Source organism: Euprymna scolopes, chromosome 43, assembly GCF_053919585.1.
Source record: "Euprymna scolopes isolate OS-2025 chromosome 43, ASM5391958v1, whole genome shotgun sequence".
NCBI lineage: Eukaryota > Metazoa > Mollusca > Cephalopoda > Sepiida > Sepiolidae > Euprymna > Euprymna scolopes.
Window position 1 is genome coordinate 22,118,840 of NC_136524.1, and position 22,145 is coordinate 22,140,984.

General features: G+C 34.2%; 1 protein-coding gene across 1 annotated transcript in view; it reads left to right on the forward strand.

Annotated features, from left to right (window-relative positions):
• Nucleotides 1-4,972: 4,972 nt before the first annotated feature.
• LOC145268232 (DNA fragmentation factor subunit beta-like) overlaps nt 4,973-22,145 on the forward strand; it is a 71,781-nt gene continuing 54,608 nt past the window's right edge. Inside the window, exon 1 of the mRNA XM_080123553.1 lies at nt 4,973-5,292. Coding sequence (XP_079979679.1) covers nt 5,161-5,292 — 132 coding nt within the window. The 5' untranslated portion in view covers nt 4,973-5,160. The remainder of the gene's footprint in view (nt 5,293-22,145) is intronic.

The window sequence follows — 22,145 nt, forward strand, 5'->3', positions numbered from 1 at the left end:
CATTCCTGTTTCTCGATACATCTTCTATCATTATATGTGCTCAGTTTTCGATAATAGTCAACCATATAGGAGGCTATTTGTAACCAGACACACACACAGACGTTCAGCTTTATATTATAGATATATATTGTATTCTTATGAGATAAGTCATTGGTACCGTCGGTTTCAAGCCCGATAATAAAATCCAGCCGAGTGCTCAATTAAAAGGAAAATCCAAAAATAAGAGCGTATTTGTGTTTTGTACTTTGTGTACAGAAAGTTGTTAGATGAGACAAGTCATTGGTACCGTCGGTTTCAAGCCCGATAATAAAGACCATTTAAGATATCCATATCAAGCTCTCTTCAGCCAATACTCAACTGAGATGAGTATTGGCTGAAGAGAGCTTGGTATGGATATCTTAACCGGTCTTACTTATCGGGCTTGAAACTGACGGTATCAATGACTTGTCTCATCTAACAATTTTCTGTACACAAAGTACAAAATATAAATATGCTCTTATTTTTGGATTTTCGTTTTAATTGAGCACTCGGCTGGATTTCTTCCCCCCTCCCCCAAAAAAACTAATCATATATATATATATATATATATATATATATATATATATATATATATATATATATATATATATATATATATATATATATGTCTCATAGGTAGTAAACGACAAAGTTCTCTCGGATTCTCTCTCCTCTGATCTCGAGAGCGTGGTTCAGTGGGGGAAGATGTGGCTGGTTACCTTTAATGCATCCAAAACCAAACTCCTATCCTTACATCATCAATGCTCTGATCCCCATCTGGCATCAATTGTGATGGTTGGCTCTCGTCTGGGTGAGGCCCCGTGTTTTGACAAGCTTCTGGGTTTGACCTTTACTCCTGATCTGAAATGGAACACGTGCATCAAGTTTGTTGCCAAGGTCGCTGGAAAGATGGTGGGATCCTTCTACCGCTCCAGAAGATATCTCACTACTGATGCAATTCTCTATCTATATAAAAGCCAAGTACATCCAAGGATGGAATACTGTTGCCATATCTGGGCAGGAGCTGCTAAAAACAGCCTATCCTGCCTTGACAGAGTACAAAATAGACTTTGTGGCTTAGTGGGGGATGCCCTTTTCTCTACCCTGCAACCTCTCTCCCACAGAAGAGACGTTGCGAGCCTATCCTTGTTTTATCATTATTTCCATGGCAGGTGCTCGTCTGAACTCCAATCTCTGGTCCTCCCTCGCCAATCTTTCACGAAAAACACCCGTCTAGCTGAATCCACTGTGAAATATTTCCCCCACTCTATATCTGTGCCTAAATCAAAATGCGGATTCCATGAACAAAGCTTCTTTCTTAGAACTGCACGCCTGTGGAACTCTGTTCCGTCTGCCTGCTTCCCATCAGACTACAACTTGGATGTCTTCAAGTCCAATGTTAACAGGGGTCTTCGTTCTAACCTTCCAGAGGTTGAAACCCAATTACAGGAGACTAAACCAGACCTTTTATTTTTAAGTGAAACTGGCATTGGACAGGCTATTTCCCTAGATGAGTTTGCAATTTCAGGATACTCTAACTTAACTTCTAAATCTGACCCCCAAGATCGCCATGGGCATGGAATATGTGCCTATATTAAAGATAGCTTTCCATGTGGGAGGGACATCTCCAGGGAAGATCCTAACTTACCCTATATGTGCTTCCGGGTTGTTTTAGCTCACACTACTGCATTTATATTTACTCTCTATCGCCCCCACAACAGCGGAGTTACTATCTTTCAAAGCATATCTGAGAAAATTGACCAAGTCCTTTCTACTTATCCTTCAGCTAACATTCACGTATGTGGAGACTTCAATGTTCACAACGTCGAATGGTTGACCCACTCAAACAAGACCGATGATGAGGGGAGGTTCTGTCATGATTTCTCCATTGCCTATGACCTCACTCAGATTGTTCAGGAACCTACCCGTGTGCCCGATAATGACGGCCAGTATGCGAGCCTACTAGACCTTTTTCTCACAACTTGCCCTGAACTATGTTCAGTTTCTGTTCTGTCGCCTCTTGGATCTTCCGACCACTCTGTTGTATCAATTAAGATAAAAATGAAATGTAATAAGTCCCCAGACGTATCTCTTCATCGTACAGTATATCGATACACTAAGGCTGACTGGGATAGCTTCCGTACATTTATATCTGATCTACCTCTGCATTCCATGTTTAAAAAGGATGTGTCCTCTATAGTATTAGACCTAACTGAATGGTTAATTGTAGGTATTGACCATTTCATACCCTCTAAAAAGTTTCAGCAAAAACCTAACAGCCAGCCATGGTTCTCTCCAGAATGTGTTGCTGCCATTGCGCACAGAAATCACTTTTTCCACTGCTTCAAACGTAATAGATGTATGGAAACTAAAGCCGTTTTCAGGACTGCCAGCAACCATTGTAAGAAAGTAATAAGGAACGCAAGAGTGTTGTATGCTCAATCTGTTAAGTCCAAAGTAGCTGAGCAGCGGCTTGGTTCCCACCAGTTTTGGCAAATAGCAAACAGAATCCTGAACAGAAGCGTGTGCTCCATCCCAACTATTATCAATGGACCTGAGGTAATCTCGTCAGCATCAGACAAAGCCAAACTCTTTGTCAAGAACTTTGCAGCTAATTCTACCCTTTGCGACCAAGACCGCCAACCCCCAATATTTCCTCCTGTATCAGAAAACACGCTATGTGATATACGTATATCTGTACGTGATGTTGCGAAGCTAATCAAAAACCTTGATTCGAGTAAAGCAACTGGCCCTGATGGTATTCCAATTATAGTACTCAAAAAACTTCAACCTGAATTAGCACCCATACTTACAAAACTGTTTAAACGTTGTCTTAAGGAGAATAGTTTCCCATCTCCCTGGAAAATCTCATCAGTATGCCCTGTATTTAAGAATTCAGGTGATCGCTCATCCCCCTCTCAGTACAGGCCAATAAGTCTCCTGTGCGTCATGAGTAAGTTGCTAGAATCTGTGTTAAATACAGAAGTAATCAAACATCTCAACAAAAATAACCTTCTTAGTGACACTCAATATGGTTTCCGTTCTGCTAGATCTACAGCAGATGTCCTTACAGTTATATCGCATAGGATTAGCAAATCTCTCGACGGTGGCAATCTTTCTAGGGCAATTGCTCTTGACATATCTAAAGCCTTTGATAGGGTATGGCATAAAGGTTTACTTCATAAGATCGCTAGCTATGGTATAGCTGGAAAAGTCTTCTCAATTATTAAATCATTTCTTTCTGATAGGTTCATAAGAGTAGTAGTTGAGGGGCAAAAATCAGAAGCTCACAGTATTAATGCCGGTGTCCCTCAGGGATCCATCCTGGGCCCAACTCTTTTCCTGATCTACATTAATGATCTTCCAAATCATATCCTTACATCATTTGTAGACATTTATGCTGACGACACTACCATTTATGGTACCACATCTAAGACAGTAAACGACCAAGTTCTCTCCAATTCTCTCTCCTCTGATCTTAAGCACGTAGTACAATGGGGAAAGGAGTGGCTGGTTACTTTTAATGCATCTAAAACCAAGCTTCTCTCTTTACATCATCAACATTCTAATTCACATTTGTCATCAATTGAAATGAATGGCTCTCGTCTTCAGGAGGCCTCAAGTTTTGACAAGCTTCTGGGCTTGACCATTACTCCTGATCTTAAATGGAACACGTATATCAAATCTGTTGCCAAGGCCGCTGGAAAAATGGTGGGATCTTTCTATCGATCCAGTAGATATCTCACTGCTGATGCTATTCTCTACCTATATAAGAGCCAGGTACGTCCAAGGATGGAATACTGTTGCCACATCTGGGCAGGAGCTGCTAGAAAGGACTTGTCCTGCCTTGATAGAGTTCAAAATAGACTTCGTAGCCTCGTAGGAGATGTCCTTTTCTCCTCCTTGCAACCTCTATCTCACAGAAGAGATGTTGCGAGTTTGTCTCTGATGTATCGTTATTTTTATGGAAAGTGTTCAACTGAGCTTCAATCTATGGTCCCCCCTCGCCAAAATTTCACAAGAAACACTCGTCTAGTTGAAAACACTATCAATAATTTCCCCCACTCTTTATCTGTGCCTAAACCTAAACGTAGATTCCATGAACAAAGCTTCTTTCTTAGAACTGCACGCCTGTGGAATTGTCTTCCGTTTTCCTGCTTTCCGGCTGACTACAATATGGTTGTGTTCAAGTCTAAAGTAAATAAGTTCTTGATGAGCCGTTCCATATAAGTTATTAAATTTACCAAATTTTCATTACTAATGATTACTATATTGACCAATTTCTACTGTACACTCTTTAACCCTTATCCTTGAGTGGCCTCTGGGCCTTGATAATGTGGTGATGCCTTTGTAAAAAAAAAAAAAAAAAAAAAAAAAAATTCCTAATGAACCGCCCCCTTAAGTAAACACTTCATCAAATCTCCACACTAACGTAATGTACTTGCAATAACCCTTATCCCTGAGTGGCTTCCGGGCCTTGATAAGTGGTGATCACTGTGTAAAAAAAAAAAAAAAAAAAGGCAGATAGATAGATGTGTGTGAAAAGATGAAAAGAAAAACAAATTAAACACAGGAATAAATTGTCAAAAACAAGATCTTTACCAGTTTCGTAAGAGCACTAACTTTTTATAATGTATTCCTATTTTTAATCTGTTTTTCCTTTTGTATTTTTTATTTTATTCTATTTATCTCACATCTTGTCGCCATTGCATTTCATTTTATATATCATGTATTTTATCCTCACAGGCTGTTTCAGGTCCCTAGGGCGTCGAGACCAACACCTGCCTCCCACTGCGATCGAAATTTGACCGCTTAGACTCCGTTCTAGTATTTGATAAAACCGTATTTTATAAATTTGTAATAAATAAATAAATAAATAAATAAATGAAATAAAATATGTACCCCGTAATGTAGACAGACATCCGGACCTTTATATTATGAGGGACTATTTTTTGTTCTGCACCGTCGAATATTGGGGTGATCAACATAACAAGGAAGTATTATGACAACATTCTATTCTTTTTCCAAACGGTTTGTTGTTGCTGTAATGCTGATCGTCCTGAAAGTAAATATAATATAAATCAATAACGTTTTCTCTGGTTTTATCGATCGTGCAATTAGCGTACGTGTATTACAAACGAAATGTTTAACTGGGTAAAGTCTTTATTGAGAGGTAAAAGGCCTTACAAAATACAAGATTTGCAGAAAAAAAGAGTTGGCGTTACGGCAGGAAATTTTCAAGAACTCATAACAAAAGGATGTGAACATTTTAAGGTAATTTATCTGAAACAGTGTAAAAACACCTTGTTGACACTTTCTATTTAGGTGCTTCTATAGATTGGTTATCTTTTAAACCAACACATTTCAGGTGGAAACATTCTTACGTACTTATGTGTCATGTTGAAATTGGTATAAATTCCTAAAAAAAAAAAAAATTATGAAAAATGATTCAATAGAAAAATAATTACAATTAAAAATAAAATTTATCGAATTATCAAGTTTTATGGGATGTTTTGATGTGGAAGAGTTGTGCGACCAATTCAGTATAACAAACTGACTTATTTACCCTGATTTAAAATTGACTTGAAGTGTCCGCCATTTTTAAACAATGTAATTGTGGATGGTTTTTATTTTTATTAAAAATACATCTAGCACATCTACTGGATCATTTTTCGTAAATTTTGGAATTTATACTTATTTCGACATGACACATAAGTACGTAATGTTTTCACCTGAAATGCGTTGGCTTTAGAAAATTACCGATCTGCACAAGCACCGCCATTTGTTCTGTTAGACTGTCGCTATTTGCAAGGAATGAGGGATCGAGAGGATGTCTGCTTTTATAGAGTCAGTTCCGAGTTTGACTGAGATTTCCGAGTAAATCTTGGAAACAGTCGAAGCAGTTTATAATTTGAAAGCCGCGAAAAAAAAAAAAAAATGTAAAAAGTCTGACGACACTAAGCATACGAATGGTCGTTTTGGGTTAGGATTAACAACTTTTTAATCATTCAAATAAGTAAATAAAGCTGAAAAACTTTATCAAGAAAAAAAAGGTGGTTTTCAAATCGTAAACTGCTTCAGTCATTCCCCGGACCGATCCAGCCAGGATCCTCCGTACTTTGAAATGCTGATTCCATAAGAACTGAAAAACTCTATGTGTCCATTCGCGACAAATAATTTTGTTAACTTTATCTGTGGTGGTTTGTTTTGTTTGCTATTGATTATCACTCGTCAAAAAAAGAAAAAAGTCACTTAAAAACTACAAAAAAGGATTCTTGTCCAGAATTCCCACTATATTAAAAAAAATAAAATTAAAGAAAAATCTCTATGTACCCATGAAGAAACGAAAATATCACATTCCAAAAATCACGTAAATTGATCATATAGTTTTTATTATTATTATTATCATACTTGCTTCCCCACGAGAGAAAAATGTGACACAAGGTTGTTTTTAAGCTGGGGGGGGGGACCAGCTCCCTAAAAAGGAATACTCTGATAGTAGTCAAAAATACAAATTGCCTTAGTATAGAAGAGTTTCCCCTACATTGACTACAGATAAATTAACTTAAGTGTAGCATCAGAACAGATACTACACTCGGATCTCGAAGGCCAGAATAAAAAAGAATCATTTTTAAGTATCGACGGAAAAAATGGAGGTAGGTGGTAAGATTTGTTTTGACAGAGCCTCTTTTTAAAAATCTACCAAAAATCAAATAATTATCCAATCAATATGAAATTTTCACCAATTATTAGGTGAAGAATAAACTTTATAACAGTGTACTTTTTTTTTCATAATCTATATATATATATATATATATATATATATATATATATATATATATATATATATTTTTGCCTACACCCCCCCTTCTTTATTTGTGGTTACAAATATGTTGAAATAAATCAGCCGAAACTGAACAAAATATATTGTATTGTGGGGAGGGTGAGGATTGTAGATAAAATAAACAAACAAACAAACAAACAAACAACAAAAAAAAAACAACTGCGCACGTATCAGATTTTAAGGCTTAAAATCCGAATTTTGCATGTTTAAATTTTCATCCATTGTCTTTTGAAGTATGAAATTCATTGAATATGTTAATAATAATTATTCTTTTAGATTAGCAAAAAAAAAAAGAAAGAAAAGATATATATATATATATATATATATCTTTTTCATTATTTTTACGAAAAACACTATTTTTAAATCTTTGAAAAATAAATTGATAATTTTCTTTTAGTGAGCCCAATATTGCTAATATACCATTAAGTAGGAAATGCTTTGAAGAATCGATACCAAAAAAGAAAAAATTGATAAATAATTGCGCATTTTACTAAAAATATAATTTCTTTTGATAATTTGTTGTTACGTATGATAGACCATAAATGCCTACACACAATTGTTCGTATTTACAAACAGTTATCTCCCCCTTTTCCTTTTTGCTGTGACTTGTGCTTGACTTAGTTTAAAGTGTGGAGGACTTGCATCTACCTTTCTCTCTCATCCAGAAACACTTGGTCCTGATGGCAAAGTAGGGTCAAGATGACCAAGCACTAGATGCAAGAGTTGTTTCCAACACGTACAGCACCTAACATTCCAAAAATGGTCACCTATCTGGTACTGGCCAGCCTCATTGTTGCTTAACTTTGGGTTTGGGGGTAATGTAAGCAACAAATATGTATATATAATATTTTCACAAAAACAAAACAATAAAAATAAAAATGATGGCAGCATATTGTGTATTTTCATATTTGTTACAATTGTTTTGTGACCATTCGGACGATTTCAAACATTATGTCATTCAAAAATATTAAAAAATAGCGACTCTGGTATATATAAATATTCCAAATAGCCACTCTGGTATATTAATATATGTATTGTATATGGTATGTATGGTATATATATATATATATATATATATATATATATGTTGTTTTGAAAAAAGAAAAACCGAATGATGAATTTATGAAATGATTAACGTTTCGTCCCTATTGCAGAGGACATCTTCAGGATATTATCTGCAATAGGGACGAAACATCGATCATTTCATAAATTCATTCGTTTTTTCTTTTTTCAAAACAACATAACGTCAACCATTGCTGGTATTTTTATTTTATTTATATATATATATATATATATATATATATATATATATATATATATATATATTGGTGTGTGTGTGTGTGGTTCCCTTGTTATTAATTAGAAACTAAATGAAAAATGATTCCATGAAATTAAAAATAAATTCAGTTTCTGAAAATAATAGAATTTATTTTAAATAAAATTAGAAATAAAAAAATTGTTCTGAGGAGAATATGAGAAATAATTTGGAAATTGTAAGAGCAGACTAAAAATGATATTAAAACTGATATATTATAATATCACAAATTTATCTTTGATATGAAAACATTTAAGAAAACAACAGTTTTTTATTCTTTTATTTCTTATTTTATTTTTTTTTTTGTAACCGGTATAAATTTCCAAACGTTTTAAAAGCTTACAATTCAAAATGTCATCTGTCAATTACATTATTGACTCGTTATGAAAATGGAATTATCTGAAATTCAGATATTAATGTTTTAACATTTTTTTTTCATATTCTTATAGTAAACGATCCATAAAAAAATTAGTTTAATTTTTTCATTTCTTCAAAAATATTTTTTAAGAAAATATTTAAAATTTTGATATGTTTTCATTTTAGAGTGAAAAATTGATACTTGATTGTTTTTTGGAAAAATTTTGAATTTAAATTTCTGTCAAAAATTATAGAAAAAATATATTATTCTGATTTTAATATGATAAAATTCAAGGTTTTATCTTTCTGGAAAAATTAAAATTTGTTCAGAAATATTGGATTTTAATAGATTTTAATTAGTTTTAAAAAAAAACATTAACTTGATTTTTCTCAGTGTTTTGGCCGACTATTGTGAGGATTATTCTAAAACAAGTGCAATTTTTAATTGATAATTGTAAAACCTTTTAAAAAATAAAACTTCAGGACAGTATTTTCCTGGCAAAACATACTTTCTCTTTGTTGCACGTGTCCAAATGCAAAATAATTCTTTCTTTAAGAAAAGAAATACAGTCACTTTTGGACTAATTTTATAAATTCATCGACAATTTCTTGGAGAATTGAAAGAGAAAAGACGATCCCCGTAATAGTAAGTAATTCTAATTTTCTAATTTTGGAGAAAAGTAGTATTTCAGGTTTTAGTGAAAACTGACAAATACTTTGTTTTTATTTGAGCTACCGGTATTACCCGAGGCATGAATAAGTTTTCAAAAAACAATTTTTTTTTTTTTTTTTGGTGTAACACTTTTACTTTATTGTTATTTTTTACCCCCTTCCCCTGATTACCTCTTTCTTGTGGCGTGGCTCCTGGCCTTGGTAAATAAGCATATGGTAGCATGTGAGAAAAGAAGTATGCATAAATAGTTTGATAATTAATCAATTGTTTCCATTAACTGAGATAATATTTTTTAGAGGCATATACTTCCTGCCAACTCTAAACAGTTCCATTGTTGATTAGATGATTAAAAAGGACTATAATCAAGTTCAAAATGATGAGCCACCTCTTTAAGTAATCTAATTTACCAAATTTCCACTACTAACGATGGCTGACATGTTCCCCTTGACCACTCTACACTCATTAACCCTTATCCTTGAGTGGCCTCCAGGCATTGATAAGTGGTGATTCCTTCGTAAAAAAAACCCAACAAATTGAGGACCTATAAATGAGATGCATTCCATCCAAAAACGTGTTAGCAATTGACTCGAAGTCAAAATTACAGTTAAAGGTGCAATCCCTGTCTTCTGGCAGAAGTTATAATATCAACCAATCAAGAATTTCATTTTATCTGTGTTATTTCTGACAAGTAAGAAAGAACAGACGAACACAGAAGGGACTGTTAACTGGTTGTTGTTCAATCATTTTATTCAGATTAGAATTTACAGAAAGTTATTGTCAATTTAATGACGAAAAGATTATGAGAAAAAGTTTTCTTTTTGAGTGACGTTCTTTTGTGATACTATTGCGTACGTTATAGCTGTGTGCGAAATGACATCATAGTAAGGAAAAAGAAAAAGAGGGTTTGTTGTACAATTCACAGATTCAAAAAAGTAGCCCCAAAAAATCAAAAATATAACAAATAAATGTTACCAAAGGAAAGATAAGTTACTCTTCTACCTAGCTTGATAAGTTTCTAGTGTTTTTACTTGTAAAATGTTTATTTGGTTCGACATACAACTACTGGCAACTGATACATGAGCACAAGGAAAAATGGCTGCAATGTATTTGTTATGCGGCTATTTTTTTTTTTTGTGCTTGTGTATGGGTTGACATTAGTTGTTTTTCGAGCTGAATAAATATTTTACATTAAGTAAAAACATTACAAACCTATCCAGCTAGGTAGAAAAGTAATTTATCTTGCCTTTGGTAACATTTATTTGTTTTCTATTTGAATTTTGGACTATTTTTTGAAATCTTTGTGGATTGTAAAACAAACCCCAGAAAGACCATAAAATGAATGTGTGCACAGACTGACAAGTACGTTAGAGAAGACAATTACATTCGAAATGTAGGTGATGTCACAGCTGTAATGAGAGGTTACGTGTGGTGGGAGAGTGAGGAATAAAGGTCTTTTCTTAAAATCTAAAATAGCGAGTTGAAGTTCTTTCTTATTCCATGTTTCCTTTGTCACTGAGCTTACAATGTGTTGGGTCCTAGATGTTTACATGTTAACGTGTGGGTAAACATATACGACATTACAGGAGGCCTTTGTGGTGATATCGAGTGGGGTTTAAACATGAGCTTTGGAGTAATATTTCTGTTTGGAGCCATCCTTTACGATAATATTAGAGTGGGTTTTAACTGCAGAAAAATATTTCTTTTTGGAATATGGGTCTCGCTGCTTGTTGAAGTTTAATTTGGGTTGTTCATTTATATTTGAATTGTGGTTTTGACTGACAAGGATTTGTTTGGCAACTACTGTTGCTGCTCTGAGCATCTCTTACTAGGTGAGCTTAGGTTCTTCCTTAGATTTAGAAGTTTAGCAGGTGCCTGACTCCCACAGCATCTGTTTTTCTGATTAGTTGAAGTTGGATCTTTATAACAATCAAACTTTGAGCATTTAGCTAATCAGAATTGATTATTTTTGCAGAAATCATTTTTTTCTGCTTCTGTTGATTCTGTTTCTGCTGCAACTACTGCTAATTTTTGTTGTTCTTGTCACTACTACTACTTTTTTATTTTGATACCTTTGACATTATACATTATATCAGTTTAAGAGAGTTTATGAGATCTTGACAATGATTTTGTAACAATAGAATCAATCATTTATGCTAGACCGACTGACCTGACTCAGGCTTTTCCAAGAGCAGATATGATTTCATATCCCTAGCAATTAGTCAGGGTCAGTAAGTTGATAATTTCTTTGATATGTCATCAATTGAAATCTTAAAGTGAATTGACATTTCCCCTTAACTTGAAAATCAATCTCAACTAAAACAATTAATTCTCATTTTTGCCTAGTCATGGCATTCAATCTATTGTTCAGCTAAAGACACATATAGATCCGCCTTATATCTACAAGTGGATGTATCTAATGTAATCAGGGCCTGTAGCAAATTAGCAAAAGGCTCCAATCCTATCTTGCTTTGCCTAGGGGGCTGAATTACTTGAGACTAGCTACATAGGTGAGGCACTGAGGTTCCATTTAAGTGACAGTGTTGATAAATAAATTTGGGTTAAAATTGTGTAGGTCAATATTTTCATAGTGTGAATATGTATGTGCAAGTAATATATGTATGTAAGTGTTTGGCAGTGTGGTATCGTGTATGTGTGTGTTGGTTTATTTTGTTCTTGTTAGTGTGTGTAAAACTATGAGTAGAAATTTGTCTCTGTTCGCTTGACCTATTAGTATATAAGAATGTGTGTGCAAGAAGGTGACTCGTATGTCAGTCCTTGTTCTTTTCCTCATGCCCAATAGGTTGCAAGGGGGTATTATTAAGTGACGTTCTTGGGTGTCAGCAGTTGTGGCTTATGAAGTCTCTGTGTTTCTAACTTTTGACTGTTTTCTTTATAGGGGTTTCTAACTCTGCATTATTTTACTATTTTCACATGTATGTGTTAATTTTTGGAGCTTGAAACGATTTTCATTAATTAGAAAATATTTGGGGTCCACATGTTGTTCTTGTGAAAGTTTCCTTACTTTGGGGAGTGAGGAGAAAAGCGAATTCCAACAAAGTGAAGAAAGAAAGAGGTTAGCAATTATAGACATTTGCTTTTTAAATTCTCAACCAATCTGTATAATATTATGTAGAAACTGCAAGATTTTTTTTTTTTTCAGAATTTTATTTCGATGAAATCTGTCATTCTGACACACAGACACACTTGAAGGCTAGGAAGAGGCAGAGGAATCTAAGCATAACTTGAATTAATTATCAAAAATCTTATGATAATAGATGCCTTGATTTACTCCTGATCTGAAATGGAACACGTACATCAAATCCGTTGCCAAGGTCGCTGGAAAAATGGTGGGATCCTTGTATCAATCGGGTAGATGTCTCACTTCTGATGCAATTCTCTACCTATGTAAAAGCCAGGTACGTCCAAGAATGGAGTACTGTTGCCACATCTGGGCAGGAGCTTCTGGAAAAACCTTATTCTACCTTGATAAAGTTCAAAATAGACTTTGTTGCCTAGTAGAAGATGCCCTTTTCTCTTCCCTGCAACCTCTTTCTCACAAAAGAAACGTTGCGAGACTGTCTCTGCTTTATTATTATTTTCATGGCAAGTGCTCTTCTGAGCTCCAATCTATGGTTACTCCTCATCAAACTTTCATGAGAAACATTCGTCTAGCTGAAAACACTATCAATAATTTCCCCTACTCTTTATCTGTGCCTAAACCTAACATTCCATAAACAAAGTTTCTTTCTTAGAACTGTATGCCTGTGGAACTGTCTTCCGTTTGCCTGCTTTCAAGCTGACTACAATATGGCCATCTTCAAGTCCAATTTAAACAAGTTCTTAATTAGCCATTCCTCCTAAGTTAACAAATTTACCAAATTTCCACTACTAACAATTACTATGATTCTGATACTGCACACTATTTAACCCTTGTCCTCAAGTGGCCTCTGGACCTTGATAAGTTGTGACTCCTATGTAAAAAAAAAAAAAAAAAAGAAAAAAAAAGATCCATCCCATAATCAAGAAAACCATGGCTGAACACAAAGATGTGGCAGACAACTATGACATTAAACAACAGAAAAAGAATAACAATCCATGATGTGAAGATCCAGAGAGGAATTTTCCAGTGGTATAGTCTAAGTAAACTACTTCATAAAAGTCAGTGTGTCTACAACCTGAGCCAGGGCTGCCAACAAGTTCCAAACAAAAAACAACCACCTGCTTTTTATGGATGACTTTGAACTGTATGCCAGTTTAGATGGTGATTTAAGTTGACTTTTATAGATTGCACATTCCCCAAAGATATTTATTGGAATGGAGTTTGGTCTGCAAAAATATATCAAGTGCTCCATCAAAGCTGTGAAGAAAGTCCAAACTGAAAACAAACATCTTGACAAGTTTATTGGCATCAAAGCTAAAAGAACAGAATCAGTAGAAATCCATTGGAATAGAAGAAAATGACTCAATCCAACATGGTAAAATGAAAGAGAAAATAGGCAGGGAATATATATGTCAGGTACAAAATAAAAACAAAGTAATTGTCATTAACTAGCTTGCCATGCCAATGTGATGAAATAATACCTTTGGCATTATTGACAATTCACAAAAGGACATCAACAGATTAGACACTAAAACAAGAAAAATGCTGACATGGTACAGAGTAATATACAGTAACCAGTGTCTACCAAGGCTGTATTTACCCATAGAAGAAAGTGGTATGAGTCTCTCAGAGATTGGCCAACAACACCAAGCCACTATTGTGAGTACTAGGCAATATCTGATGAGCTCCCAGAATCTAAAACTTAAAATAGTATGATGTTTCTGAATTTTTGAGATGAGGATTGGTTATTTGTATTATTTGGATTCATTGGACTACTGTTCTCATCTTGAGTGTGATTTTCACAACATTTCGGTCAATGTAACCTCTGACCTTCTTTAGGTGTATTTTGTTGATGAAACAAGAGAATGTTAATCCCATGAAGTTAATAACGGGTTCTGTTCAAAATTCTTTCTAAATTCCCGAGCTCAACAGAACCATTCTCAAGTTCAATAAGATACATCTGAAGAAGGTCGGAGGTTACATTGACCGAAACGTTGTTAAAATCACACTCAAGTTGAGAACAGTAGTTCGATGAATCCAAATGATACTTAAAATAGTATATAAACATCAAGAAACAAGAGCTAGTAGAACTACCTACATCACAAAACTGGATAAACATTTTGGACAAGACTATTTTACAAATAAGACAAGAACAGAAAGCAAGCTGACAATGAAAATAGCCCAGAATAGTCGACAAAAATATGTGAAGACCTTCCACTACAGCAAACTGGAAGAATGGGTGCACCAACAGCGTTCCAAGTATTTCCTGAATAAACCATCACAGGAATATATAAAGAAGGTTCTATAGACTGGCTAAAAAGTGGATTACTTCATTATGATCAGGAGAGAATAATGGCTTCCCAAGATCAAGGCTTGATGACTACTGCTTTTGAAAAGATGAGTGGACTTGGTCATAACAGCAAGTGCAGGTTTTGCTATGCAGAAATAAAGTGTGAGTCACCTGACATCCAATTGTAAAGTTCTGCTGGGCGACAGCTACTATATTATACAACACAGTGATATGTGACAAGAGGAAGAAAGTAGTAACCCTAGTTGAAGTAAGTGTCCCTAACGATGCTGAGAGAAAAAGGATAATGAATTATCAAGGCATTATTATTATTACATGAAAAGAAACTGAAATCTCCATCATTTCAGTAATTAGCAACCAGAGTCCTGAAAAAAAAAATCTAAAAAATTACCTCTTAAATATACCTGGTTAACCAAGTGAAAGAGAAATACAAACAATTGCACTAAAAGGAACGGTTAGAATCTTAAAAAGATCTCTTGGTTGGAATGATTGAAATAGTGGGTGAATACCTAGCATCCGGTAGAATGCACCATCCCCCTGAAAAACAAAATGCTAAGAAAAATAAAACACACACACACACACACACACACACACACACACACACACACACACACACACACACACACACACACACACACACACACACAATGGTGGCTGAGAGGATCACTTCACTAAACTTAAGCAGTTACATGTAGTTTTATGAAGCTTTTTATGTTGGAGGTTGGCTTGCCTCTTGAACGTAGGGTTAGTGATAGGTTAAGTAAGTTTTTGTTGTATTATTTTTTCAGCATAAAGTTACCGGAAGTTAAACAATAATCTTTGCTGCCATTTTGATTTTGTTTGTTGATAAGACAGTGTTTCAACAAAATAAAATTCTGTAAAAAAAAATAAATTTAACCATTTCCACATGTTAAAAGGATCCAGTTTTTTTTTTTATTATATTGAGGTGTAAATCTAGCAGAGAAATCTTCCTTGATTTCATCAGAATAATGTATATATATTATTTTCATCCATCCATTCATCTTTCAACCGTAACCATCTGTCATTTCCTGGATGGCTTTCCTCTTTAGAGATTGCATCAGACTATCTTCAACAGTTCGCTTTTTTCTTTTAAACTCCCAAAACACCATTCATTAAATTCCTTTGTCACCTCTTCAACAGCAGCTGAGTGTAAAGCTCGCCCATAAACACTATATTCCTGACACTCTGACCTCTGCTGCATCATCATCATCATCAGTATCCTCATCATCATCTTCTTCCTCCAGTTTAAGTATTTAAGATGCTGCAAGTGTCCTGAACTCTAAGGTAGGCAACACTAGGCAATGTCTAAAGCCAGGTTTTCCTTCGCCTTTTTACTTTTGTTTGCCCCAAACAAAACCTATTGCCACTTGGCTATAAAAGGGGTTACTATTTGGGACATTATGTAGGGAGTTGAGTAGCGGGATGTCATTTAAACTTCTGCAGTTTAGTACAGCTAGGAAAGAAGAAAACATAGAGTGAATACTAATGTCTAATAGTTCAAGGGAAGAAACTATTAAAGTAGAAGGCATTTTATTATCTAGGGATCTCAACAGTAAAGGGGTGGGATTTTGCTGCTTGTTGGGTTAGTCAGGAGTATGTATGTCGAGAGAACACAAGTGCTAGAATTTCATCAGAGCATATTCCATGGCTAAAACCACTTGATCTGTATGACATCCAAAATTCCATTAATATCAAGCTTTTGATAGAGCACTTCTAAAGGGATTTTTTCTAAAATACTCAAATTGTTACATGATATTTAATAAGATGGAAGATTACTAAAAATGTATTTTTTTTTTTTTTTTTGTAATTAAAAATCATTTACTGCGGTTTGACATAGATGCATATAAATACTGTATCTCTCCAAAACTAAATTTCGATTGGAAGAAAAATATTACGTTTGAAGAACATTGTCTAAAGGAGATTATATGTATTGATATGTATCAAAACATAGCTGGTAAACAAAAACATATTGATGACAATGAGACTTTGTTTTCTATATTAACTAGCAGATCTATCCATATATATATATGTTTCAGTTTCTAACCATTTATTATACATATTGAAATAAATTGTGTCGCTCTTTTCTTGCAATTTGAAATGAACGCTAATGCGTTGCAACAATTTTTTTAATTAAAAAAAATGAAAAAATACAACATTCTTCTTCCACAAACGGCTAAAATAATTCACATGAACTCTTTTGAACATTGTTGCAAAGAATGAACGCTGTCCAAAATAGAAATTTCCAGTTTTTTTCAATGTCTTTCATTTTCATTTCAATACTTTTTTGTGACCAAGTGCGGAAGAACTTAATGGTGATGCCTTTTTCTCTTCCCTGCAACCTCTTTCCCACAGAAGGGATGTTACGAGCCTGTCTTTGTTTTATCATTATTTCCACAGCAAGTGCTCATCTGAACTCCAATCTCTAGTCCCACCTCCAATCTTTCTAGAAAAACACCCATCTAGCTGAAACCACTGTCAATAACTTTTCCGACTCTTTAACTGTGCATAAATCAAAACACAGATTCCATGAACGATGCTTCTTTCTTAGAACTGCACGCCTGTGAAACTCTCTTCCATTTGCCTGCTTCCCAGCTGACTACAACTTGGTTATCTTCAAGTCCAACATAAACAAATTCTTGATGAACTGCCCTCTTAAGTAATCCAATCTACCAAATTTCCATTACTAATGACTACTACGATATTATCTTATTGATTACTGTACACTCAATAGCCCTTATCCTTGTGTGGCCTCAGGGCCTTGATAAGTGGTGACTCCTATGTAAAAAAAAAACATATAAATAAAAAATAACATTGCTTCCATGCTTCAAAAAAACCCTCATAACCTTGAAATATCTACTCTAGAAGCATACATGGACTTTTAACATATATATATATAACTACTTAATTTACTCACATAAAATTAATATATGAAAGTATAGATTTATGCGTAAACTTTAAGTATTTACTTCAAAAGTGCTCAATACGTAGGTAGAGCTAGTTAGTAAGTTATAAAATGTATATGGCGATTAAGCTACACTGAATATTCCGTGTTTCATCCACTCTAAGATTCTTCAGGCTTATGCGCATAAGCCTAAAGAATCTTAGAGTGGATGAAACATGGAATATTCAGTGTAGCTTAATCGCCATATACATTTTATAACTTACTATATATATATATATTAATTCACCTGTTATCCCTTTTTTAAAAGATAGAATTGCCCGATCATCAAAGACAAGATGTAAGCAAGCAAGGTTCACAGAGGTTTTAATAATATAGATTCATCTGGACAACACTGATCAAGAATATACTAACTTTATGACTCTTTTGTAGTTTTTGATTTTTAGCTGGACATAAAAACGCATATATACACAGACAACTTATATAATAGATGATTTAAACCTACACTAAGTCGTTTTAAAATAATGCTCAGTTTAATGTATAGGAAATTGTGTATTGAAAGAGCAGACAAACCTTGCCCTACAAATAAAATTTTTTGTTTCCATGAGAAAAGCTTTTTAGTTGGATGTGGTTCACTGAAAAAAGAAGTTAGCAATTGACTGATTTATACAACCTGTTTGTTATTTTTTTCCCCATGAACCATATATGAGATGCCTTCAATAAGTTTCCAGACTTTTTTGTACAGACATTTAAAATTGTCGTAGACTCTGGAAAATTCAGTATGTTATTGCTATACATCTTATGAAATTATTGATCAATTTTTATGATTTCAGGTTAAAATAAACAGCTACAGCAGGAATTGGAATACACCCTACTAAAACCTGATTGTTACAGCTGTTTAATTTCAAAAATGCAATCTGTGCATAAGGACACTTTAGAAGAATGATCTGAAATAAAATTCTATTTCAAACTTGGAAAAAATGCTACAGAAATGTATGGAATGCTTCAGACTGCTTTTGGACTATCTTGTATGAATCAAGCATCAGTTTTTGAATGGCATAAGAGATTCAAAGAAGGCTTAGAGTCTTTGAGGGATGATGAGAGGCGTGGGAGGATAAAGGTAGTCAGAACACCAGACTTAATTGGCCAAATAAAGAACTTCATGGATAAGGATACAATAAGTACACAGTTTGATGTCAGTGTGGGAACTGTACACACAATTACTCATGAGAAACTGAAGATACGGTCGATTTGCATGAAGTTTGTCCCAAGAGTACTGAGAGAAGATCAGAAAGAAAGACGTCATGACAGTAGGGAGATGGTCAAGCTGATCAGTTCAAATCTACTGCTATGATCCAGAGACCAGGAGACAGAGTTTCCAGTGGAAGCATCCTGGCTCTCCCAGACTCAAAAAAGCCTGACAGAACAAATCCACCCAGAAACTGCAATATGATGATCCCTTTTTTGACAGCATCAGCATGATCTACATGCACTGGGTTCCCACTGGACAGAAAGTCATGCAAGAAATATTGAGGTTTTAATTGAGTTCAGAAAGAGATTCTGCTGGAGGAGGCCAGCACTCTTCAAATCAGAACAGTGGCATTTCCATAACTCCATCTTTGTCACAGACTATTTGATCAAGATTAGCATCAAGACAGTTCCTCACTGTTCCTATAGTTTAGACCTTGCTCCCTGTGACTTTTGGTTATTCTCTAAGCTCAAGGAAAATCTTAAAGGCTGTCTTTATGGGATGATTGAGATGAAAGAGGCTGTGATGAGGATCATTGACACACTCACACAAGAGGACTTTCGTAGGGCCTTCCAGAAGTTGTTGGAATGGTACTGCAGCCGGAGGAAATTACTTCAAAAGGGGCTAAAGTTTCATATGTGTACTATCAATAAATGTACCTATATAGAAAAAGTCTGGAAATTTATTGAAGGTACCTTGTATGGAAACTTGTAGCCTACAGATGAAAGCATTTTTTTTTATTTTCTTCCTTTGAAGATTATAACATTGGGTATGGAGCAGCCAAACCAGCTGCCAACATTGCCCTGCTTTTTATTGAAACCAACCGAGAGCTCTTTTTAGTATCCTTGTTGTTCCCTTAAGTACAATTGTCTGAATCTCTTTTGCACTTGGTTCACCAAGAATATTAGTTAGGTAGGACTTCAGGTTCTTTTTCATAAGCCCTGTGGCACCTATAATAACTGATATGATTGATATCTCTCTAAGGTTCTAGTTTCTTTTCATGACCTGTCTAATTGAAATATTATATGTGAGTATGCTTGTAAGTTGGATTTTTAAGCTTCAGGCAACAATATTATCTTTTAGGTGCTTATATAGATTAGTGATCTTTTAAGCCAACACATTTCAGGTGAAAACATTATCATGTACTTGCGTATCATGTTGAAATTAGAATAAATTCCAAAACTTACAAAAAATTATCCAGTAGATGATATGCTAGAAGCATTTTAAATAAAAAAAAAAAAAACTGTTACAATTACGTTCCGTCTTGTGTTTAAAAATGGTGTTACATATTTATTTAATCTAAATTATTGATTACAAATACCTCCCCTGGATCTTGTAAACTCTCCAACATTAAAACATATGAAAGAGCTTTGTATATCAATAAAATCAATAAATTTTATTTTTTCTTGTAATCATTTTTCTACTATAGATCATTTTTCATAATTTTAGAAGTTCTACAAATTTCAACATGGCATTTAAGTATGTAATGTTTTCGCCTGAAACGTGTTGGTTTAAAAGATCACTAATCTACACAAGTACTTGTCTAGATCTTTAAAACCAACGCATTTTGTATCGTTTGGATTATTTAGACTACTGTTCTCATCTTCAGAATCTTAGTCCAAATAATCTGAATAATAAAAATTATCAAGCTTCATCTTAAAAATTCTGAAACATAATATGTGCCTTTTTTTTTTTTTTTGCAGTTAATTTTTCTTTTGTTTTAGAATGAAACTAATTAGTTTTTCTGATTGAATCTTTTAATTAAATATTTTACATTCTAAGCCATTTTAATGCAAAAAAAATGTTCACTTATTTTTTTTATCCCCAAACATGATAGAACTGAGTAAATGCAATATCGCCATCATGTTCTCTCACTCTTAGACAGGGTTCAAAAGAGAACACCCATCTAATAAGACCCACACTATCCCATCGATGAAATGTTGCATCTCACTGCTTGTTTTATAAGTATTTTTTACAAGTATGTGTTTTGACAAACTCAAAGTACTTGTACCCCTTGGACGTAAATATCCCCAACAAACCCAACAAGCAGCAAAATCCCACCCCTACACAAACGAGATCCTTAGATGCCAGAAAGCCTTCTACTCTAATAGTTTATTCCCCTGAACTGCTAGACTTTGGAATTCCCTTCCGGTTCCCTGCTTCCCTGACTGTACTGACATGCAGAAGTTCAAGTGTAATGTAAACAGACATCTTGCTACTCAGCTCCCTACATAGTATCACTGCAAACTATGTCTCAGATAGTAAACCCCTACATCAACGTGGTACTATGCCTTTTGGGATGAAAATGCAAAAAAAAGGTATTATTAGAATCTGATCTTTCTTGGCTAAAAGAAAAAAATACAATATTCACATTGAAAATTTCAGGATGATATAGCTTGAAACAATACTGTATATGGATGACTATAATGCTCCTTATCTTGAGTTGAGCATATCGGGAAATGATACACTATATACCATCGGCATATTAAGTGATGCTCTTTGTATAAACTGATTGAGCTTAGGTATTCGGACGATGTCAAAACATCATTAATTCACTGCCTGCACAGCAGCTGCTGATTGACATATTGCCTATTGTACAGGCGGTCAGGTTTCTATCCTGGCTTGAGGTAGTTGCTGTCTAGCTACATTGATGAGCTGTGATACAGTGAAACAGTACTGTATGTGGATGACTATATATATATATATATATATATATATATATATATATATATATATATATATATAGATAGTAATTTATAAAATATATATGGCGATTAAGCTACACTGAATATTCTGCGTTTCATCCACTATAGGATTTGTCAGGTTTATGCGCGAATTATGTGGTTGTTTCTTGTTTTTATATATGTTGAGGATTTTTAGTTAGCCAATCAGCTTTCTAGTATCCACCGCGCCCCTTCCTATCAGCCAATGGGCATGCATTTTATCGAACAAAGGATCTGTTTTAGAACTATGTTAGTGGTTTAAGGTAGACGTTTTCCTTTTCTTTTTTTTTATATGTATAAATATACATATGTGTACACACATACATGCACACGTGGTGGATACTAGAAAGCTGATTGGCTAACTAAAAATCCTCAACATATATAAAAACAAGAAACAACCACAGAATTCGCGCATAAGCCTGACAAATCCTATAGTGGATGAAATGCAGAATATTCAGTGTAGCTTAATCGCCATATATATTTTATAAATTACTAACTAGCTCTACCTACGTATTGAGCACTTTTGAAATAAATACTTAAAGTTTACGCATAAATCTATACTTTCGTATATTAATTTTATGTGAGTAAATGAAGTAGTTATATATATATATATATATATATATATATATATATATATA